General features: G+C 39.4%; 1 protein-coding gene across 1 annotated transcript in view; it reads left to right on the top strand.

The window, feature by feature from the left end:
- LOC126263434 (spatacsin) overlaps positions 1-25,489 on the top strand; it is a 351,500-nt gene that overhangs the window by 245,689 nt on the left and 80,322 nt on the right. Inside the window, exons 28-29 of the mRNA XM_049960526.1 lie at positions 4,719-4,896; positions 19,247-19,408. Of these exons, the coding sequence (XP_049816483.1) occupies positions 4,719-4,896; positions 19,247-19,408 (340 nt within the window). The remainder of the gene's footprint in view (positions 1-4,718; positions 4,897-19,246; positions 19,409-25,489) is intronic.

Genomic DNA, 25,489 nt, shown 5'->3' on the forward strand with positions numbered 1-25,489 from the left:
TCTCTTTGGGTTTTCTGTCAGATTTCAAGACAGAGTTTCATTGGTGAAAGTATTAAAAGCATCTTGCATTGAAGTCTGCACTAAGTTTCGAGCTTCGGTAAAACATCTCAAATCTTGTAGATTTTGTGTTCTTTTAAATTTGGTGTGGTTTTTACATTGCTTCTGCAACAGTGTTTTGATTGGTTGGTTAGTTTGGTGAGTAAAAGGACCAAACTACAGGGCCATCAGTCCCTCAGTGTTTTGACCATAAGGAAATTGTAGAAGAGTGACTTATTCTTGTGGCATAGCATGAATTTCTGATCATGTTTTTGGTAGCTTCATGAAGATGAAATGGAGGAGAAATTCAAAACAAATCAGCAAAATGCTGCTTGAGTTTTAAATGCCTTCTTTACCTGATATGAGAGTATAATTGACACTCGAGGCACTTAAGTGAGAATCACTGGTAAAAAGTTGTGTGTCATCTTCCATGAGAATAGCAAAATAAATCTTTTCATTGGTTTGATGTGCTCTCTTTATTTATTCTCCTGGTAACATAAATATAAAATTAAGAAGGTTATTAATTAATGTAGTCCACATCAACATGTTTTTAGACTCATCATTTATTTAACTAAATGTGTTACAAAATGTGAACATGCCTCATCCACTCAGTTCAACATTTACCAGGAGAAGAAAAATTACATTTGTCACTTCCTTTCTTTTCATTTATTTTAAGATAAGTGAAAATGAGATGGCAGCAGAGATAAAATTGCTCATGTACTTGACAAGAAAAATGAGGATGAAAAGTTGCATAAAACTCCAAACCCAAATGGAAAGAGGTTTGCAGCCAGCGTAGGTGTGATATATTACAAAAGAGAATGTCAATCACTGTAAAAACTGTTGGATAATTTTGTAAGATGTAATTCAACAAAAGATTAATGTAATTTTACTGGTTGCACAAATCAACATTTTGTGAATTGTTTGTAGGTTTGTGAAAATACATGTGCATCAATAAAGGCACATTTTTGTCTGCTATGATGTTCAAATTGGAAGAGTTCCTATCCCTGAAATGTAAACTAAAAAGTTTAGTTCAACTCTCATCAAAATTTCAGTTGTTACAGATAAAACATTATCTAATTGCAGAAGAACATGGGGAAAGAACCAACTGTGGCCTTACTTATTGAATGTCTCATCCTTGAATTCATCTGAAGTGACTTAGAAAACCCAAAAAATTTTAGCCAATCTGTTTGGAAAGAGATTTAAGCACTCTTCTCAACAACAGTACTTCTTACAAGGGAACCTCCTCATCGCACCCCCCTCAGATTTAGTTATAAGTTGGCACAGTGGATAGGCCTTGAAAAACTGAACACAGATCAATCTAGAAAACAGGAAGAAGTTGTGTGGCACTATGAAAAAAATAAGCAAAATATACAAACTGAGTAGTCCTTGCGAAGGTAGGCAACATCAAGGATCATATGAAACCAGGAGCGCCGTGGTCCCGAGGTTAGCGTGAGCAGCTGCGGAACGAGAGGTCCTTGGTTCAAGTCTTCCTTCAAGCGTAAGGTTTTATTTTTTTATTTTCAGACAATTATCAAAGTTCAGGCACTCACATATAATCAAATTCGCTCTCCAAAATTCCAGGACATGTTCAGATTTGCTTGGACATATGCAGGATTTGACAGTCTACACACGGAAAAATTTGAAAACGTTAAAAACATGTTTTGACAGAGCACAGGGAAAATTGTGCGACTGTGAAACTGTTGGATTCATTTGTTGCAGTTTATGTGACAAACTCCTATGTTTTCATCACTTTTTTGGGAGTAATTCTCACATCCACAAGAAAACCTAAATCGGGCAATGTAGAAGAATCTTTTTAGCCATTCGCCAAGTGTACAAGTTAGGTGGGTCGACAACATATTCCTGTCATGTGACGCACATGCCCTCACCAGTGTCATATAGAATATATCAGACGTGTTTTCCTGTGGAGGAATCGGTTGACCTATGACCTTGCGATCAAATGTTTTTGGTTCCCATTGGAGAGGCATGTCCTTTCGTCTACTAATCGCACTGTTTTGTGGTGCGGTCGCAAAACACAGACACTAAACTTATTACAGTGAACAGATACGTCAATGAACAAATGGACAGATCATAACTTTGCTAAAATAAAGAAAAATTTTTCACTTGAGGGGAGACTTGAACCAAGGACCTCTCGTTTCGCAGCTGCACACGCTAACCACGGGACCACGGTGCTGCTGAGTTCAGATCATCCTTGATGTTGCCACCTATCTTCGCAGGGACTACTCATTTTGTATATTTTGCTTATTTTTTCATAGTTCCACACAACTTATGCCTGTTTTCTCGATTGAACTGTGTTCAGTTTTTCAAGGCCTATCCACTGTGCCAACTTATAACTAAATCTGAGGGGGGTGCGATGGGGAGGTTCCCTTGTTAGTGAGATTATGCAGTGATTAAGAACTTGGACTTACATTCAGAGGGAGGAGCATTAAAATCTCTGTCTGGTCATCCAGATTTAGTTTTCTTATGATTTACCTAAATTGCTTAAAGCAAATGCCAGTATAATTCCTTTGAAAAAGATATGGACAATTTACTTTCCAATGTTAATCCATTTTGAGATTGAATTTTGTTTCTAGTGATTCCATCATTGAAGGGATGTTAAAAATTAATCTTACTTCCTTGCGGAATACTAGTTGGAATCTAGATCGATTTAGGAAAGGAAGGGTGCTGATGGTGAATGATGTGTATAAGGAAAAAACAAAAGGAGTAAAATGTGCAGTCAAGAAAGAAGCTAGTAAAATGAGAATAAATGAAAATGCTGATCACTTTAGTTTAGAGACATGAGAGATCTGTTCAAAAAATACCAGAACTTTATCCACAACATTTTTATACACTTACCTTGTACTTATTGTGCATTGTATCCTTTGAAATGCTCTCCTCCACAATTGATACACCACTCCCAATGCCATTTCCACTTCCAGAAGCAGTCTTGGTACACCTCTTGCTAGATTGCGCAAAGTGCCATCTGTGAATTTTGTTTTATCTTAACTGTTGCTGCTGATCTTCATCCTTTCAACAGGATTTTCAAGTTTGGAAATAAAAAAGAATTCATAGGGGCCAGGTCTGGAGGGCACAGAGGTTGAAGCTGCACAATGATTTCATTTTTTGTGCAATAGTCATACACCAACAGGGATTAATGTGCAGGTCCATTATTATGATGCAAGAGCCATGAATTGTCTCTCCACATTTCAGACCATTTCCTTCTCGTATTTTGTCTCGGGCATTGCAACTTGTTACAATAGTACTATCGATTAACAGTTTGCCCCTGTGGCATGAATTCATGATGAATTAGTCCTTCAGAAAACTATCAGGATGGCTTTGACATTTGACCTGACCTGACAAGCTTTTCTTTTGTCTTGGAAAACCTTTCGCAACCCATTATGAACTCTGAACCTGCGTCTCAATATCATAACCATAGATCCATGTCTCATCACCAGTTATGATTTTCTTAAGGAACATCTCGTTCTCATTTGCGTGATCCTAAAGTTCTTCACAGGTTATGAGATGAAGGGCTTTATGGTCGTGACCCCATGAGCCATGGAATGAACTTGCCAGCAACACGATGCATTCCAAGATGCTGTGTCAAGATCTAATGACATGATCCAACTGAAATGCTACATTCTTCTGCAATCTCTTGGGGCGTCAGTCTTCAATTGGCACACACAGTTTCGTTGATGTTCCTTGCATGAGCATCATCGTTAGACGTTGAAGGGCTTCCTGAATGAGGATCATCTTCAACTTCTGTCCAGCCATTTGTAAACCATGTGAACCATTCATAACACCAAGTAAGGCTTAAGCACTCATCAGCCTAGGCTTCCTACATTATTTGGTGTGTCTCCGTAAAAAATTTTCTTGAGTTTCATGCAAAATTTAATGCAGACATGTTTGAAATTTGCAAACTGTGTGACACAATGTTCTACTCAGTACAGCACCAAACATTAAGTAACAGACATACAATGATGAAACTTCTACCAGTTACATATTAAACACAGGTATGTGCAGGAGGAATGCCAACCCCATTGCGCTCCAACACACCGTTGGCGTGAAATTACGAATGTTATGGAATTTTTTGAACAGACCTCACATATCAGCTATATTATTGGTGAAAAATTGTATAAATCATACATATGCAATTTTTCAAAATTAATTAATGTATTTAATCTGCAGAAAAGTAACTTATGTTATTATTATCTACAGTTGGTCGTGGGACAAGTTCTCATTATTAGGCAGGGGTAACTTCATAATATAGAACATGTGCTACTGTAACCTTCCTCATTTGATTATTCATTAGTAGATTGTAATTTCAAATACTAAAAAGTAGCTATTTTTTATTTGAGTGAATGAACTTGAACTTTTCTATCCAGAGTGCAGGAACACCAACCACATACCACTTTCTGAGGTGACGGGTTTGGTTCACATAATTGTGCAGCCCATCATGTCATTACCATTCATCTCAACAATACTGAAAAGTATTTATTAGTTAATGCATATGTCTGTTTTTAAGAGCAGTGGTATATCACAGACAAAATATCGTTTTACATTCCTTAATAAATGAAACATAGTTAAATATCTAAATGGGCTTTTCAAAAGTTGATTGTATAGTACTAAATTAAAGGAACTCCATAGCAGCTTCTGTAATCTAAGAGATTCAAATACTTTTGTTTCAGCATGTAATTAGTTTAGAAGATCCACTATCACTAATCAGAACTACTGTTGAAAATGACACTATAAATAAATTAGTAGTTGTGAATGATCTTGTATGTTGTGCTGGATCTACTGATGAAGAAGTAGCGGAGCTTTTGTGTTCAGAAATTGTGGCAGCCATCACTAGGCAGCATTTGCAAGGTAATTTGATTTTTGTTTTCTTGTTGTTCCTTGCCATGTATACTATCAGTATTTCATAGACACTATAAATTTTAATGTTTATAATTGCGTAAGTGTCTTCAGAAAGTTGATGGAAATTCCTACTTTTCTGGAAACTTACTTTCACATTTTCTTAACTACTGTCCACTAAGGAAAGCGGTTGGTTAGAGATATATGTCATATTCATGATAAAGCTAATACAGACAGAGCACTAGCTCATTTGGACAAAGATGAGAGAGAATATTAGCCATAGTTTTGTTTAAAGAATCACCCCAATATTCATTCCAAGTCATTAGACAAACTACGTACAGTGAGGTGACAAAAGTCATGAGATACCTCCTAATATTGTGTTGGACCTCATTTTGCCTAACGTAATGCAGCAGTTTGATGTGGCATGGACTCAGAAAATTATTGGAAATCCCCTGCAGAAATATTGAGCTGTGCTGCCTTTATAGCTGTCCCTAATTGTGAAAGTGTTACCAGTGCCAGATCTTGTTCACGAACTGACTTCTTGATTATGTCCCTTAAATGTACTATGGGATTCATGTCAGTAATGTGGGTGGCCATATCATTCATTTGAATTGTCCAGAATGTTCTTCAAACCAATTATGAATGATAGTGCCCAGGTGACACATTTCGGGACTTCATGTCCATTAATGGCTGAAAATGGTCTCCAAGTAGCCAAGCATAACCATTTGCAGTCAATGGTCAGTTCAGTTGGACCAGAGGACACAATCCATTCCATGTAAACTCAGCCCACACCATTATCGAGCCATCACCAGCTTGCACAATGCCTTGTTGACAACCTGGGTCCATGGCTTCATGGGGTCTGTGCCACACTCATATCTTACCATCAGCTCTTACCATCTGAAATTAGGACCAACTGAAATCAGGACTCATCTAACCGGGCCAGATTTTCCAGTCACCTAGAATCCAACTGATGTAGCCATGACCCCAGGAGAGACATTGCAGGCAATGTCATGCTATTAGCAAAGGCAATCATGTTGGCTGTCTGCTGTCATAGACTGCACATTAATGCCAGTTTTTGCTGCACTGCCCTAAAGGATCTGTTTGTTGTATGCCCCACATTGATTTCTGCAGTTGTTTCATGGAGTGTTGCTTGTCTGTTAGCAGTGACAACTCTATGAAAATGCTGCCGCTGTCAGCCATTAAGTGGGGGCTGTCGGCCACTGCATTGTCCATGGTGAGTGGTAATGCCTGAAATTTGGTATTCTTGGCACACTCTTGACACTGTGGACCATGGAATATGGAACCCCCTTATGATTTCCAAAATGAAATGCCCCATTCATCTCGCTCCAACTACCATTCGGCGTTCAAAGTCTGTTAAGTCTTGTTGTGCAGCCATAATCATATTGGAAACCTTTTCACATGAATCATCTGAGTACAAATGGCAGCTCATCAATGCACTGCCATGTTATACCTTATGTACCCTGTACTACTGCCATCTCCTATCTGTGCGTATCACTGTCCCTTGACTTTTGTCACCTCAGTGTAAAACATTAACTGTGATGACAGGACCCTGCTCCTCCAAAATAGAAGTGCAATGTATTAATGACCCGTCTTTAGGTCGTATACTATACTGCATCCAGATATGGATTCTAAGGTTAACACATAAGTGTCTGGATTTGGGCCCCAAGATGTAGTCATTGTCATGTTCAGTCATTCATGATCTTCCATAGATCCGATTGAGAAGAATACCTCTAGGGATGTGGAACGAGTCAAGATATACAAATTAACAAAAGACAAGGAAAATTTAGAAACATAATCTGTATACTATGTTAATGATAATTTGTTACTATACTGCATAATGTTTGTTCATGCTTATGCCAGATAATTTAATCATGTTAATTACAAGGGTTGCCCAGAAGTAATGTACCATATTTTTTTCTTCAACAATTCTTTATTGAACATAATGAGAATTACACTCTCAAAAGAATGGTATTTTATCTACACTCCCTATTTTTCCATGTGATTTCCATCCCATTCTGTGGCCTTCCTCCAGTTTGAATCAAGGGCATGTATGCCCTGGCAGTACCAATCATTGTTGTGATGGCAGAGCCAGTGCTCACTATGTGAACGTACTTTGCTGATTGGCAGATGCAGTGCCAACTGCTGAGTCATAATGTGTTTGTCCTTTTGAACGATGCATCACCTTGCTGCAACATGTCAGGTGTGACAGGCGTGGATGGTCGCCCGACCACTGCAAATCGTGGAGCTTCACTGAACCGCCTTCTGATGATCCCATCCTCTGTGCCCAGTGACTAATGGAACTTCTATCAACAGCAGATGCTCCGTAGACTTTGCACAAGCATTTGTGAATATTTCCCACAGTTTCATTCTCTGCAGTGATAAATTCAATGACAGCATGTTTCTTGTAACTTACATTATCTATAGACACCATTTTGAAGCTGTCCTGCATCTACACTATCTGTTGGAAGTGATTGAAACTTGATGTGCTCATTTAGGAGGCATTAAATAATACATACGTAACATTTCACATTCGTAGCATTGTTTTTGGCTGAGGAAAAAATGTGGTGCATTACTTTTTTGGCAACCCTCAAAGGATGTAATTGCTGATGGTGTTTTTGTTCCATCACTACAACTACAAGAAAGTGCATGTTTTTCTCATGAGATATGTTTCACTCTATTGAAGTAAAGTATCGTCAGTGGTGGCAATTTCTGCTTGGTTTCTCAGGAAGTCTGATTTTCCACTGCTTTGTAGAACAATGCATTTTTTACATTTTATGCAGCACATTTTTTCGTACACCACTATTACAGTAAACAGTGGTGTATAAAAAAGTGTGCTATGTAAAACATAAAAAAGCATAATTCTGCAAAGCAGCCAAAAATTAGACTACAAGTATCAAGTGTCTAATGAAGAAAGAAACCAAAGACATACTAGCAAATGGCACTTCGTGCTGTAGAGGAGAAACCAAGCAGGAATTACCACTACTGATAATGTTTTGCTTCAGTGTAGCAAAACACATTTCATGAGAAAAACGTGCATTTTCTTGTAGTTGTAATGATGGAATAAAAATACCCTCAGGACTTGGAAAGCAACTATGCACAATATTGCCACACAAACGAGGAACTTAATTAGAGAGTAAGCTGCTACTTCGGAAAGCTGCTGCCCCTTCAGTTTTACTAGATAACTGCTGTTCATCTGCTGGAACAGCGATAAAAAATAAGAATAAAACAATTATAACAATAGTGTAGGATCACATGTAAGTCATTAAAATTTATTAATCAGGTGATCAGTTTCGATCATAGTACAATCATCATCAGACCATTAAAACTCCATGATTATGGTTAGAGAGAGTGGCATGGAGCAGCCCACTATGTAGAAAAAATAAATACAGTGTTTGTTGCCTCTATATAGTGATCTGCTCCTCATCACTCAGTGGACAGCTCACTATGTAGTGATGATAAATACAGTGTTTGTCATCTCTATATAGCGGGCTGCTCCTTGCCACTCTCTCCAGCTGTCATCATGGAGTTTTAGTGGTCAGTTGATGCTTGTACCACAACAAAATTAGCCACCTGATTAGTGTATTTTAAGTTTTAACATTGTACAAGCGATTCTAGGCTATGTTACTTAAAAGCCTTTAGCTTTGACTCGCTGGGAATTCCCAGTCACCTTCTTTATGATGGGTTCGACCTCGTTGAGTGTCTTACTGCCACAGTATATAAATTCGCTCTGAACCTTAGAAAAGAAGGCAGAGTCTACAAGTGAGTGTAAGAATACTGACGATTAGATGGGTAGATCACATAATTAATGAGGAGATCTAAATAAAATTGGGGAGACAAGAAATCTGTGGCACAACTTGACTAAAAGAAGGGATCAGTTGATAGGACACATACAGAGTCATCAAGAGATCATCAATTTAGTAATGGAGGGAAGTGTGTATATGTGTGAATGTTGGGGGGGGGGGGGGGGGATGTCAAAATTGTAGAGGGAGACCAGCAGACTAATACAGTAAGCATATTCATAAGGGTGTAGGTTGCAATAGTTATTCAGAGATGAAGAGGGTTGCACAGGATAGAGTAGCACAGAGAACTACTTCAAATTAATCTTCAGACTGAAGAACACAACATCAAAACAAGAAAATGAAAATGGAAAAATCTTATTAAACAATGGGAAATCCAGGATGGAATGTAACAATATTATGAAAAGGATAATTTCTACTCACCATATAGTGGAGATGCTGAGTCACAGATAGGCACACAAAAAAGACTGTCAGAAAGTGAGCTTTCGGCCAACAAGGCTTTCATCAGAAATAGACCCCCCTCACACACATACACAAAAATAACTTATTCACACATTACCATAATTTCTGGCTGCTGAGGCCATCTGTGAATAGCAGCAGCAGTGCTTAATGGGAGAGGGAACTGGGTGGTGGGGGTAAGAAGCAGGCTGGGGCAGGGAGGGGGACGGATAGCAGGGTAGAGGTGGGCAATGGTAAAGTGCTGCTTGTGGGAGCATAAAGGGACAAGATGGAGAGAGGGTAGGGCAGCTAGGGGCAGTTGGGAGATTGGACGGAGGGCAGCGGGGTGGAGGGCAGGGGTAGCAGAAAAAAAGAAGTAAAAAGACTATGGGTGTATTGGTGGAATGAGGGGTGTGTAGTATTGGAATGGGAACAGCGAATTGGCTAGATGGGTAAGGACAATGACTACTGAAGATTGAAGTGAGAGTGGTCACGGGAACAAAGGATATATTGCAGGGAGAGTTCCCCACCTGTGCAATTCAGAAAACCTGGTGTTTGTGGGGAGGATCCATATGGCACATGCTGTGTAGCAATCATTGAAATGAAGATTGTCTGTTGGGCGGCGTGCTCAACAACTGGGTGGTCCAGTTGTTTCTTGGCCACAGTTTGTCAGTGGCCATTTATGCAGTCAGTCAGTTTGTTGGTTGTCATGTCCACATAGAATGCAGCAAAGTGGTTGCAGCTGAGCTTGTATATCACATGATTAGTTTCACAGGGACCCCTGCCTTTTATGGGATAGGTGATGCATGTGACTGGACTGGAGTTGGTTGCAGTGGAAGGATGTACAGGACAGGTCTTGCTTCTAAATCTATTACAGGAATATGAGCTACGGCGCAAGGGTTTGGGAACAGGGATTATGTAGGGATGGATGAGAATATTATGTAGCTTCAGTGGGCAGAGGAATACCACTGTGGGAGGGGTGGGAAGGATAGTGGGTAGGACAGTCCTCATTGCAGTGCACAATGAGGAATAGTCGAAGCCCTGTTGGGGAATGTGATTCAGTTGCTCCAGTTGTGGCTGATACTGAATCACGAGGGGAATGCTCCTTTGAGGCTGGATGGTGTGACTTTGGGAGGTGATGGGTGACTGGAGAGGTAAGGCATGGGAGATATGTTTATCTACATCTACATGGATACTCTGCAAATCACATTTAAGTGCCTGGCAGAGGTTTCATCGAACCACCTTCACAATTCTCTATTGTTCCAATCTCGTATAGCGCACGGGAAGAATGAACACCTATATCTTTCCCTACAAGGTTGTAAGGTGAAGGCCTCAGTGAGACCCTAAATATATTTTGAGAAGGACCACTCGTCACTGCAGATGCAAAGACCGCAGTTGGCTGTGCTGTACACAAGTGACGTCTTGGTGCGAAATGGGTGGCAGCTGTTGAAGTGGAACTATTGCTGGTGGTTGGTAGGTTTGATATGGAGAGAGGTACAGATGTAGTCATCTTTGAAGTGAAGCTCAACATTGACAAAGGTGGCTTGCTGTGTTGCTTAAGACCAAGTGAAGCGAATGGGGGAGCAGGTGTTAAGGTTCTGGAGGAATGTGGATAGGGTGTCCTCACCCTCAATCCAGATCATGAAGATGTCATCAGTGAATCTGAACCAGGTGAGATGTTTGTGATTCCAGTTGTTTAGATTGCCAAGGAACAGTTTGGCATAGGATAGTGCCATGTGGGTACTCATAACCATATCCCGGATTGGTTTGCAGGTAATGCCTTCAAAGGAGAAGTAATTGTGGTGGGGTACAGTTGGTCATGGTGACTAGAAATGAGGTTGTAGGTGTGCAATCTGTCAGGTATAGGGAAAGCTAGTGTTCATGAGCATTATGAGTGTTAGTGTAAGGGAGGTGGCATCAATAGTACCGAGCGAGGTGGCGCAGTGGTTAGCACACTGGACTCGCATTCGGTAGGACGACGGTTCAATCCCGTCTCCAGCCATCCTGATTTAGGTTTTCCGTGATTTCCCTAAATCGTTTCAGGCAAATGCCGGGATGGTTCCTTTGAAAGGGCACGGCCGATTTCCTTCCCAATCCTTCCCTAAAACTGAGCTTGCGCTCCGTCTCTAATGACCTCGTTGTCGACGGGACGTTAAACACTAACCACCACCACCACCACCATCAGTAGTAACGAGCAGTGCACCATGTGGTAAAGGAACAGGAACTGTGGAGAGTTGGTGGTGGAAATGGTTGGTATCTTTTATATATGAGGGTAGATTGCAGGTAATAGGCTGAAGACATTGGTCTACGAGAGCAGAGATACTCTCAATGGAGGCACAGTAACTGACCAAAATGGGGTGTCCTAGAGTGATTGGGTTTATGGACTTTAGGAAGCATGTAAAAGGTAGGGATGTGGGGAGTGGTTGGGCTGAGGAGAGAGAGATGGACTCTGGAAAAGGTTCTGGGATTGGGGTAAGGATTCGAGGAGAGACTGGAGATCCTGCTGGATTTCTGGAATGGGGTCTTTGTGACAGGGTTTGTTGAAAGATGAATCTGACAGCTGGGGGAATTCTTCTGCCAGGTATTCATTTCGCTTCAAAGCAACAGAGGTGGAGCCTTTGTTAGCAGGTAGGATTATAAGCTGGGGATCAGTTGTTAGGTGGTGTACTGTGGTTCTTTTTGGGTTAGTTTCCGTGTTGAGCGATATGGCGAATTATGGTGAGGCAAAGTTCGAGGTTAAGAAATTCTAGAAAGGTAACAGGGGTGATGGGAGATGGGAGGGCAGTGGGGATAGATCATGATTGGATGGGGGAGTGAACTGAGTTGGGAAGGGTTCAGTATTGGTTTGTGGTCGAGTCTGATTGCTAGGGTTGGTGGAAAAAAAAAAGTTTCCACTGTAGGCACCAGGAGAAGGAGAGAAGGTCTTTAACAAGTCCTGCATGTTGAATTTGGGAGTGGAGCAAAAGATGAGATCTTTGGTAAGGACTGATACTTCTGTGGGTCTAAGGCTTTTGGAGGAAAGGTTCATGACTGTGTTTTCAGTCTGCTTAGGTTCTCGATTCTGTTTGGTGGTGGGAGTTTTTGAGGGTGGGGTAAATGTAGTAGGACTGTGAGACAGGTTTTATCAGTTATGAGGGACTGTGGGGGTGGTTTGGAGGTTGTTGTAGAGATGGTGGACAGTGGTGGATAGTTGTAGTAGAAAGTGAACAGGGTGTTTTTTGAGGTGGCACTGTGCATGTTGCTCTCATTCCTGGAAGGCAAGAGTTTCAATGTGTGATATAGGATCCAAGAATTTGGTATTGCATTGCAGGAGAATTTTGTGGTGGATGGAGAGGAGGTTTTGGAAGAAGTTTTGGGCCTGATTGATATGGTTTTACAGGACTGTATTGGTGAGGGTTAAGGATTGGCGGAATCTGAACAGATGAAGGGCATTCTCAAAGGAAGGGTGGCAGCCAGAGATGAGTTATTGATGGTAAGGCCATTTGGAGGGATACCGTGAGCTAAGCAACAATGCAGGGACAGTATGTGGCACTGGATTCTTTCTAGGTATAAAGAAACTTACCTCCAGTGACGCAGATGGACAAAGCAAGGATGCGTGGTGGCGGATGAAAATGCATACAGAAACATAAATAATGTAGAAATATATGAAAAAAAAACCACTCTAATCCAAGGGAAAAATCGCAAAAAGAATGGAACTGCTAAAGTTAGAGGAAGCAAGATGAAATCTGAGAGAGTAGGCAAATAGTGAAAGGTAGAAACCAACAAAAATTGGTGTGAAAACACAATGAGATCAAAGAAAAAATAACTAAAAGGAGTTTAATGTGGTTAGCAGGTCTGTGTGTGAATAATTGTGGAGGGGGACAGCAGGTGTGAGTAGATTAGTTGAAGTTAGTAGGTGCGAACTGGAATAGAGACGAGAAGGAGTAGGGGGTGGGAAGGAATTAGTAGAATGAGATACAAGTTAGTGTGACACAGGAAGGTAGGGAAATAACACTTGCAAATAAATGAGAGTGACACAGGAAAAGTGATCAATTTGATGGTATAGGATTACTGATATCAGCGGGAGCAGTGTGGGACATGAGATGCTGCACCAACAATCAGTGCAGACTTGTAGCTGTCTGTTGCATGCTGCTGAGTCAGTTGATACAATGTGGCTCATAATAAGAACATGTGGTTTGTAAAGCGACTAAAGAAACACAGGAAAGAAGCGAAAGGAGGACAGACGCTGTGTTTAGTAATGTATTAAAAAATAGTAACAAAGGGAAACAACACTGGGTTAGAGAATGGAAGAAAAATTGTCCGGCAAAATTGAACAATGGAAAATCCAATACGGAATGCAGCAATATTATGAAAAGGATAGTTGCTACTCATCATGTAGTTGAGATGCTGAGTCACAGACAGGCACAACACAAAGACAGTCAGAAAGTGAGCTTTTAACCAAAAGGCCTTTGTCAGAAATATAACACACACACACACACACACATGACCACAATCTGTGGCTGCTGAGGCCAGACTGTAAGCAGCAGCACATAATGGGAGAGGCATCCAGGTGGTGGGAGTAAGGAGGATGGTGGGGCAGGAATGGGGAGGGATAGCAGGGTAGGTGTGGGGGACGGTGAAGTGCTGCGTTTGGGAGTGTACAGGGACGAGATGCAGAGAGGGTAGGGCAACTAGGTACTGTCGGGAGGTTAGACGGAGCACGCAAGTGATGGGGGGGGGGGGGGGGGGGAGTAGCAGAAAAGTAGAGAAGTAAAAAGGCTGTGCATGCTTTGGTGGAATGAGGGCCGAATACTTCTGGAATGGGAATAGGGAAGGTGTTAGATGAGTAAGGATAATGACTAATATAGGCTGAGGCCAGGAGTGTTGTAGGAATGTAGGGTATATTACAGAGAGAGTTCCCACCTGCGCAATTTAGAAAAGCTGGTGTTTGTGGGAAGGATCCAGGTGGCATAGGCTGTGAAGCAGTCTTAGAAATCGATAGCTTCCATCCATTCCACACCAAGAAGTCACTTCCATACAGCCTAACCATCTGTGGCTGCACATCTGTAGTGACAAGTGGTCCCTCTCGAAATATATCGAGGGTCTCAGTGAGGCCTTCACAGATCATAATTAGCTTCCCGCCCTTGTACAAAAACAACTCTCCTGTGACTTATCTCTCCAGTCACCTATCACCTCCCATAGTCCCACAGTGCAGCCACAGAGGAGCATTCCCTTCGTAACTCAGTACCACCCAGGACTGGAGCAACTTAATTACATTCTCCTCCAGGGTTTTGATTACCTCTCGTCATGCCCTGAAATGAGAAATGCCCTACCCATTATCCTTCCCACCCCTTCCAAAGTGGTATTCCACTGTCCACTGAACCTACACAATATACTCATCCATCCTTACATAACCCCTGCTCCCAATCCCTTACCTCAACACCTGTAATAGACCTAGATGCAAGACCTGTGTCTTACATTTATCCCACCACCTCATACTCCAGTCTGGTCACTAACATCACCCACCCCATCAAAGCAGGGCTACCTGTGCAACCAGTCATGTGATCTACAAGCAAAGCTGCAACCACTGTGCTGCATTCTACATGGGCACGTCAGTCAACAAACCTTATGTAACATGGTCACCGACAAACTGTGTCCAAGAAACAGCAGACCACCCCATTGCTGAGCATGCCACCCAAAACTATGTTCTTCATTTCAATGACTGCATCATAGCCTTTGCCATCTCGATCCTTACCACCAACACCAGCTTTTCAGAATTGCACAGGTGCAGGTACTCTCCCTACAATACATCCTACGTTCCCATAACCCTCCTGGACACAACGTTTGTTAGTCATTGTTCTTACCCATCTAGCCCCTTCTGTTACGATTCTAGCAATACACAGCCCTCATTCCACCAACACATCCACAGTCTTTTTTCTTCTCCCTGTCCCACTACCCCTTGCCCCCCAGCCCTCCATCTAACTTCCCAACTGCACCTAGGTGCCCCTGCCCCTTCCCACCCCAGTGTCCTCCTTACCCCCACCACCAAGTTGCCTCTCCCGTTATACACTGCTGCTCACAGTCTGGCCTCAGCAGCCAGAGACATGGTAATATGTATATGAGTTGCATTTGCAGGAGTGTGTATTGGTTTGTGTGTGTGTGTGTTGTCTGTTTCCAACAAAGGCCTTGTTCGCTGAAATCTTACTTTCTGACAGTGTTTTTTGTTGTGCCTGTCTGTGACTCAGCATCTTCGCTGTATGGTGAGTAGCAAACTTCCTTTTCAAAAGAACATATTATTTATTTTAGGCATGTTGTCAGAGCAAATGGATCTGTTCCACCTCCCTGTGTTGTATCTTAACGTGTAATTGAAATTCTGCATTAGGTCATATGAAATAATTTTTTTTACCTGTCCAGATAGCCATATATTTTATTGTGTTGGCTTTTGGGACAGAGAGGTGCACCTGCCTGGTTAAAATCTGAGCAGCAGATTTAGAACAAGGACCAGTGTGCCAGCCAGCCTGGATGTGGTTTTTTTGGCAGGTTCTCACATCCCATTAGGTGAATACCAGGCTAGTAATGATGTCTCATCTCGGGCACCTACAACCCATGTATTAGGAATACTGTGTCACACTTTCTTGTGAAATTTACTCTTGACGCAAATAAATGGAGTTCACTGATTCTGTCTTTGGGGAGGGAGGGGGGTTAATGACTTTTCAAGCTTTTTGATGTGTTAAATAGCATATTTATGCAATATATTCAGTAAAGGAATAAAAAGACATTGATTACCGACTAAAATGAGGCAACAAATGTTAAATATAAAGTTAACCATTTATATGTGGTGTCTGTTGTTTGGGACATGTCCGGAAGACCAGACACCACACATATGATTAAGACTAGGATGGCCAATGAGCTTTTGACTGTAGATGCACACTACACTCATACTCTTACAAGTGTTGGCAAAATGCTGTGAGTAATGAGGACAATGGGCAAGGGACACTACATGAATAGTGTGTGGATAAGTTGAGAAGGGAGGTGTGCTAGGGTAGTCCATGTGATCGCGATGACTACTGTGTCCATATGGCGTAGTGGTAAGTGCATCTGCGTAGTATGCAGGAAACCGGGGTTCAAATCCCAGTCTGGCACAAATATTTGACTTTCCCCATTGATTTAAGTTGGTGCCCACTGGCAAGTGTCTTGAGAAAGTTAACCAACATTGGCAATAACAATAATAATATTGTTAAACATAATAATTTCAGTTAGACCATGTGGCTATTTCATAAAAACTACAATAGAAATAATGAATGTGAAAGTAGTAAGGAACGTTGAATCATTACCACTCTAAAATTAATGCCAGACTCCTACCCAATAAAAAGCAAAGAAAATCACAAAGCTTAATCAAATAGAATACTGACAGTGTTACTATAACAAAAAAAACAATTAAAAACTATCAAGATGAAATTAAAGTGGCTGAACATGGCAACTGGTAAGAAATATCAAAAGCAATTAATAATGCTGCACAGAAAAAATTTGGATCGATAAAAAATAAAATAAAAATATAGTCGAATTAAATGCGCAAAGCAGCCCTAACAGAGAGGGCTAAAAAATGTAAATTCTCCAATAAAATTGAAAATTGTGATCAATTTAAATAACAAAGAAAGGGAACAACCTGATTAATCAGAAATACCAAATGACCCTTTGAAAAGATGAAACTTTTGGAAATAGATGGAATCTTTGTAAAAAATTAAAACTTTTAAGAACAAAGTAAAAGGGAACCAAACTCCACATGCCTCTTTCAAAAATGAAAATTGCAGAATTGGGTTAAACAATACTGAAAATTTTGAAATACTAGCAAGATATTTTAATCAGCTTCTGAACTGTCCTGAACTGTGTCATAAACTGGAATCCTCAGATATTAATGAAAATTTGGAAGATGATTTACCACCATCAGAAGAAATTGAAGTAATTAAAACCCTTAAAAACAACAAAGCAAGTGGAGAAGATACAGCTAAACTTTTGAAGTGGTCCTTACCAAAGATAGCAAATGGGCTAAATTTACTCTATTAAGAAATCTGGAAAATAGAACAAATCCCAGAGGAATGGAAAGTTGGCTTGATACATCCATTCCACAAAAATGGTAATAAACTGGATGTAAACAGCTACAGGGGGATCTCCTTATTGTTAGTAGCGTATAAAGTATTTTACAAGCTTTTATTAAGCAGAATAGAAACAACACTAGACAGTCATATAGGTTAATATCAAGGTGTTTTTAGTAAGGGAAGGTCATTCTCAGAACAAATATTTTATCTCAAGTCAGTAATTCACCACAGGTTACTTAATTCAAAGGATATTGTAGTTATCCTTGTAGATTTCAAAAAGAGTTTTGATTCTGTTGATAGAGAAACTGTAGATAAAATAATACAAGAATTTAGCATAAATTCTAAACTGATGAATGTAATATGTGAAACACTTACAGATACAGTCTGTAAAGTAAAATTTATGGAACAAATTTCACAGCCTTTCGAAATAAAAATAGTTATATGACAAGGTAATGGCTTGTCCCCAATTCTTTTTATTAGTGTGTTAGAGAAAACAGTCAGAATTCTGAACGAGAACTTGTTGAACTCAACGTTTCACTGATAAGCTTAAAAAGAGGAAGCAAAAAGATCAAAATCAGGTGTCTTGCATTCGCAGATGATTTTGCTGTAGTTTCCAAAAATGTGGCATTTGCTGTAATACAAATAAATGTCCTGGAATCAATAGCCAGCAGAACTGGCTTAACAATTCCTGCAGAAAAAAAAACAAATTTTTAACAAACGTTGAGGATGCTCCAAAATTCCTGAAAACAGATGTTGGCCAAATAAGGAAGGGGAAAAAAATCAAATATCTAGGGAGGATAATCTAAGAAAATGCTTTGGAAAAATTTGCAGGAGAGGTAATGTTGCATAAAATGGGGAGAGCATATGGTATCACCAAACACATCTAAAAAAAACTGCCTATTGAAAAATGCAAAAATAAAGCATTACAACACAGTAGTTATGCCAGAATGCCTATATGCCAGCATATGTCTGGTGTTAAACTGTAATTTAGATAAACTAGAAGTACTAGAAAGGTAAATTATAAGGAAAATTTAGGAGCACAGAACGCAGCAGAAGGTTGGAAATTACCAAGTAATGCTGAAATATACCTAAATATATTTCAAACATAATGAGAAAAAGAAGATTCATACTTTTTTGGACATTATTTTGAATGCAGGACAGTAAATTAACTAATAATATTTTGAAGTATTTGTGGAGGTAAGAAGTCCACAACAAGCTGGGTCAACAAAGCAAAAACGATTTAGAAAGAAACAATATAAAATCGGAAGACATAAATAACAGAGAACCCTTTCAGTAAAAAGTGTTAAAAATGGAAGGCTCCCAAGACAGGTTAGCTGAAGGCTAGTTCAAAATGGTCTGAAGACAGAAAGAAGAAACACAGTGATCAGATGAAAGCATACTGGAAGAAAAGACAAGAACAAAGAATGAAGAACTGATATTGGAATGTGGTACTCAGATGGCCTGTTTGCAGTGAAATAATAATAACAGTTGTATGTTACAAAGGAATTGCAGCATTAGTGAAGTTTTAGAAAGTTTTGATATTATGAATGACTACTAGCAGAATACCATGAGCATTAGATTTTGTTTTATGTTAGTGATGGGTACATGATGTGGAGATAAGAAGTGAGAATTGTGGATACTGAGATAGAAGTGTGTGATAGTAATGTTGCTGTCACAGTTGACTATATATTGGACACTAATCTGGTCAAATACACGCATTTTGTGGCTAGACATTGTGGAAGCCTTTGTAGTTCAATTGATTCATCTGATGATGATAGTGATAAAACAATGGAATGTAACAATATCCTTTTTGTAATAACATTAGTGATAACATGCAAACCACTTGCTCACATTCTTTTCCCTCAGTTCCTCTAAATCACCCATCCCCCACTATTTCAGCCTTTCTCCACCCTCTGAAAAATATAAATAACTGTTAGTTTTACTTATTAAATTCTGGCATCATATTCTATAATATACAGCTGTAATTCATATTTTTCTGTGAAACTGATAAAGTTTGGAAATGTCTTTCAGGTGGTAACCAAAATCCAGATATAGTTCGATTATGGGGCTATGATTTAGATGCAAATTTCCATATGATATTGGAACTTTGTGAAAATCCATCATTGTTGGGATCACAGCTGTTGGAAGTTTCGAATAGATTTGGATCTAGTCAAGGGGAAACTGCATATAAAGGTATGTTATAACTTATTGTATGTTTTGATTCTTTAGTTTCTGTAGTACTATTTCTTTACTTGGCATCTGTAGTAGTTTTTTGACTGTACATATCTATGTAATTAACTGAATTTTCAGTTGGTGCTTGGCTGAACATGATGATAATATTAAAAATATTAATATAATTAATGTAATTTATGTAATTAATAATTAATAAAATATAATATTAAAAATATTCCCAATATTCTGCAAAATTAATTTTATTTGGTCATGAACCAGCTTTTGGCTTCTCAGGCTTCTTCAGGTTATAACTGGATGTCACAAACACAGATAAATACGATGTGCGACTTACACAGATATTATTTGTACAGAAGATAGAAAAATGTCAGAGTGCTCACATAAGAAAGCATTACATTTACTGTCACCTGGAAACAGTTCCCAATTGTCCCATTATTAAATTAAATCCTCATTACAAATATTAGATTCAAATTGTAAATTCATCTTATTTCTCATCAGTCATTAAATGTATCACAAAAACTTCATTTACTCCCATTTTTAGTTAATGTAATTATTTCTGTGTGACAAAAAATTTAATGTTTTTCTATGTAAACTCTGTCATTTTTGTATCTTCTGTGCAAATAATATCTGTGTAAGTTGCACCTCATATTTTTCTGTGTTTGTGAGATTCAGTTGTCACCTGAAGATGGCCTGAGAAACCAAAAGCCAGGTTGTGGCCAAATAAATATAATTTTGCTGAATATTAAGAAGTGCTTTCCTTTTTAATATTGTATCTATGTGACATTCAGTGACAGAATTTTGAAAAACTTGAAAAACTGAAGACTCTTAAAACAAAAAAGTGCAAAAACAAGTTTGTTTGTGTGTGTGTGTGTGTGTGTGTGTGTGTGTGTGTGTGTGTTTTTGCCTGCCTGCACATGCGCACGTGTGTGTGTGTGTGTGTGTGTGTGTGTGTGAGAGAGAGAGAGAGAGATTTTTTTGGGTAAATAATGAAATGAAGTACTGCTAATTTGTGAGATAAATAAGAAATGTGCCCTAACTTTTCATAAGTAATGTTTTCTCTTCTAGTGATAAGAAAAGGGCTGAAGAAGAGGGAGAACTTTTAAAATTCCAGTATAGAACTAAGAACCTTTACAAAAAGGGTTAAATTCTTCAGAATCTGCAGTTAAAGGAAACCTATAAATAAAAATCAAGCTGAATGCTCCTTCAAATGGAATTTTAACTGATGAAAAGTTTAGGTGTATAATCCAGTTATTGTGTCAAAGCACATCAAACTAACATTATGAAAAAATTATTACAGGGAAAATACAGTATAAAATACAATAAATAAGAGTAATAGTAGTAATAATAATAATAATAATAATAACAGGTAGGAAGAGATGGAAACTGAGGGACAAAGGAAGAGAGAAATAAAAGATAGGGAACAGTGGAGACGCTATAAAAGTTAATGCCTGGAATGTGGTGGACGCCATCTACATGATGTATTGTAATGCCCTAATTGTGGAAATTGCTGTTGCTTACCACTGAAGAACAGCAGTAGAAATCGTAATAGCAACTATTCTTTGAGTGCTCCAGGTTGCCTAGAAGCATGAACTTAGTGCATGTATAGCAAGACCGATTAAAATATTCTTCCCACTGCCCCGAGATCTGCTCCTTTCCTGTTTGGCCACCATGCCTCCTATGTATTGACATTATTGGCATTATACTGCATACCTTGAACCTGTACAGAAGTATAAATGGCACTGCAGGCTGGGTTATGTGTAGAATGTAGACATGGCTGAACATGCATTGAGTGGCATCTATATCCACAGAGATGTTTTGTGTTTATTCTGATAATCCATTTACATAGACAACTATGGTAACAGCTTGAAAAGAAATAATCAAACAAAGGAAAATCCAGGATGGAATGTAACAATACTATGAAAAGGAAAGTCGCCACTCACCATATAATGGAGATGCTGATTCGCAGATAGGCATAATAAATGACACACACACACACACACACACACACACACACACACACACACACGCGCGCGTGCGCCTTTGCGTGCGTGCGTGCGTGTGTGTGTGTCGGCCATTTTTTTTATGAAGGCCATGCTGGCTGAAAGCTTATCTGTGACAGTCTTTTTGTTGTGCCTATCTGCGACTCAGCATCTCTGCTATATAGTGAGTGGCAACTTTCCTTTTCATAATATTGTCAACAATAAATAACAAATCCTCAAAGAAAAGTTAATGTAGTTTTTTAATATTTCCAGACATTCAGCCGGGAGGCATAATCCAAAAGGTGCAATATTTTGGCAGGTCGACTTATTGCTATCATCAGACATTCCTGAAGACTGATTCATCTCTGATGGATGGTGACCCTATATTGTCTTTACCACCCAACCCCAGCCTCCATCTTGGTGCCTCTGTGCAATTCATGGCTGATGGTGGGAGGAGCACGGCACCTTGTGGTAGGGAAAGCATAGTGCCCTGTGACTGATCATGAACCACAGTCCTTCTGCGGTCACAGCCTTGTTCACATCAGAGTCATCATGGTGACAATATGTCTCCTTCTTCGGATGTCCTCACAGGAGCAGATGTCCATGTAGACTGCTGATGTGATTTGATCATACTGAAGGCTGGATCCCAGACCTTGCTTAACTAAAAGCTGCTGTGCTTATTTATTAGTTGAGCATGCAGTTGGATCTTCACCGCCTCATTGAGAATCCAATCCCAGGATTCAATTGCTGCAACCCTTGTGCCATCGTAGTTCATGTCATGTCCATGGGAGATGCAGTGCTCTGCCACGGTAGACTTTGTTGGCTGTATGTTGTCTGTGTGGTGTTTATGCTCAGTGGATCTCTCCAGTACCAGCTGGATGGCCTAGCGTACATATATTTTCCCACACTGGCAAGGGATGTGGTAAATTCTCAGTTTGCAGAGTCCTAAGTCATCCTTGACTGATCGTAATAAGGTTTTTGTCTTTAATGGAGGGCAAAACATACACTTGACAGTGTGTTTTCAGAGTATCCTGCTGATCTTTGCCAATGTATCCTGATATATGGTATAACCGCCATCGCAACAGGTTTGTCTTCGGCCTTGGCAGACTGCGGTCTCCATTTCTTTGGTCATAGGACATGTTTAAGTGGTGTTTGTAGTAACCATTCATGCAGAACATGGCCTTTAAATGCTACAATTCAGCTGCTAAGCTGCCATGGTTTGAGATTTCATGTGCTCTGTGCACCAGTGTGCTTAGAACACCATCTCACTGTGAAGGAACGTGACAGCTGGAGGCATGCAGGTACAGATCTATATGTGTCAGTTTATGGTAGACACTGTGTCCTAGTGTGCCATCTAGTCTTCACTTCACGAGCCCATCCATAAACGGAAGCTGGTTGCTTTCTTCTGCCTCATGAACATGATATTCTGGTGCAGCAAGTTCAGGTGCTGTGGGAAGTCTTGTAGGCAATATCATCCATGTGACAAGATTCCAAATATATCGTTTACATGCGAAAAAAAGTATGAGGGCTTGTAGATTGCCACCTCTAGGGCTTCTTCTTCAAAAGGCTCCATAAACATATTGGCCACTACTGGTGATAGTGGGCAGCCCATTGCTAGTCCGTCTGTTTGTTCATAGTAATTCCCATCGAATAGAAATTACGTTGATGTAAGCGCACATTCGAACAGTTTAGTTAGCACTGGTCTGAACTTTTCTCCTGTGAGTCTTGGGAGTCTCTTAGAGGTACCCTAGTAAAGAGGGTTACCACGTTGAAGTTCGCCATGAAGTCTTCTTGACCCAGTCAGAAGTTCTGGGCCTGCTGGATGAAATGCACAAATTTTGTATGTGGTGCTGACATTTGCCCACAAAGAAGCTGAGCATCAACATAGGAGTTTTACTAAGTCATGTGCTGGTGCTCCAATGTTGCTCACAATTGGACAGAGAGGCATTCATTCCTTGTGTACTTTATGTAGTCCATAAAGACTAGGCGACGTAGCTGCTTGTGGACGAAGTTTCTTCACTGTTTTGTTATCTGGGAGAGTGTACTGGAGAAGCTAAATGGTCTTCTTTTTCACTCTGTTGACAGGATCATTTTCAATTCCCATATAGGTGTCATCTTTGAATAGGTCGTACAGTTTTTGCTTGTGTACATCATGTGGAGGTAGGATCACACAATTCCCTGTATCTACTGGGAGAATTCATATTTGGATCTCCTAAAGTGACTAGGTTCAGCAACTTTTGCAATCAGAATAATTGTCAATTTTGTGGATACAGAAATCAGTAAGCTAACCTACTTTGCATACTTTCACTCTCTGATATAATACGGAATAATATTTTGGGGTAAATCAACACTTAGGCAAAAAGTATTCACTGCTCAAAAGAGAGTGGTTAGAATAATGTGTAGGAATCATCTGTTTAAAAGGTATATTTATTTACTCAGTAATGAAATTTGTCTCAACAACATGGACCAGTTTAAAAACGACGGTGATGTTCATGATTATAATACCAGAAGAAAGAAAGACTTGCACTATCTTCTACTTAACCTATCTTTGGCACAGAAAGGGGTAAAATTTGCTGCTGTAAAACTTCTCTACAAGTTACCAGATGAAATAAAATGTCTGAAAGACAGCAGTAATAGCTTCAAAAAAAAAAAAAAAAAAAAATTGAAATTATATCTCCTCGACTACTCCTTTTATACCACAGAGGAATTCTTGAATAGGAATAAATAAATCTGTAGGTATAATATATGCATTTTGTGCCATTTAAGGGACTGTGGTAGATAATAAACATTTTGAGCATTTTTACGTCGTAATGATCATCATGAGATTGATCAATGGAACACATAACTAACTAACTAAGTAACTACTTAGAATTTTGTGAAGGTAAGTGATAACCAGACAGTATTTATAGTTTTAAGTACATTTTTGCTTTGGAGATGTTTAGTTCCTTTATTTTCTATGACCTACATGATTTTTCATCCTTATTATTAGTTAACTAGTTTCCTTTATTTTTATGATTAGCAGATAGCATTTATCAATTTTACTGAATATTTCAAAGCCTAAAGTATTAATAGGGGCTGGTTATAAAACTTTGGATATTGCCTTGAAAAAATAAATGTAATTATTTTTTTGGTTTGTTGCAACTACTCTGTTATTTGTTTAATGTATTTGAGGTTGGGTCTTTCTCTGCAATTTCTGTGCTTCTACAACTCCTTCAATTATCGTTTTCAAAAGACAGCTGCGCCCTTTTTCTTTTTAGGTGCTTAATGAAGCATCTTTTCTTTCTTGCTCTAATGAAAATTTTCTTGTTTGCGATAGCACCATGTTTCGAATGCAGTTTCCCTCCTCTCTTGCTACTATCATCCAAGTGTCGCTGCCATATGTTGCGAAGCTCTATACCTAGGGCATATGTTCTTTGTAGTGAGTACAGTTTTCTTCTTATTAAAAGCATTCTTGGCTCGGACAATTCTGCATACTATCTTATTGTAGGTTCTTCCATCACTCGTGATTTTACTTCCCAGGTAATTAAACTCATTCACTTACTCAGTTGTTTCATTTTTCAACTTTGTCACTGTCTTGCATTCTTCGATTCTACTGCAGACTAGAACTTTTGATTTATGCATGTTCATTTACATATGGAATTCCTCCACCATTATTCTATCCATTGTGTTTGGGATTTTTTTTGCAAGTCTCCTTCACTTTCTGCTATACCAACAACAAATTTCAGTATGTCTACCTTTTCTCCATGAATTGTTACTCCATGTTTACTTCTTTTCTCACCCTGTCGATTGCCTTTTGCGTGATCAGTGTAAGTAAGAAACAACATTTGCATACCCTATTTTGAATGCTAGCTGATTCTTCTTTATCACCACAATAAACTATTCTGATTTGATGTATGTAGGTTTTATGTATATGTCTTCTCTCTCTAAAGCTGATTCCTGATTGGCGAATGGTACTGAATAATACATTCCAGTTGACATTGTCAAATGCTTTTTCAAGATCTACAAATGCTATGAATGTACTCTTGCCCTTCTTCAGCTGTTTCTCTATCACTTACCTCAGGGCCGATATTGCTTCCCTTGTTCCCATTCCTTTGGTAAAACCATA

The sequence above is a fragment of the Schistocerca nitens genome, chromosome 6 (genome assembly GCF_023898315.1).
Source record: "Schistocerca nitens isolate TAMUIC-IGC-003100 chromosome 6, iqSchNite1.1, whole genome shotgun sequence".
Lineage (NCBI taxonomy): Eukaryota > Metazoa > Arthropoda > Insecta > Orthoptera > Acrididae > Schistocerca > Schistocerca nitens.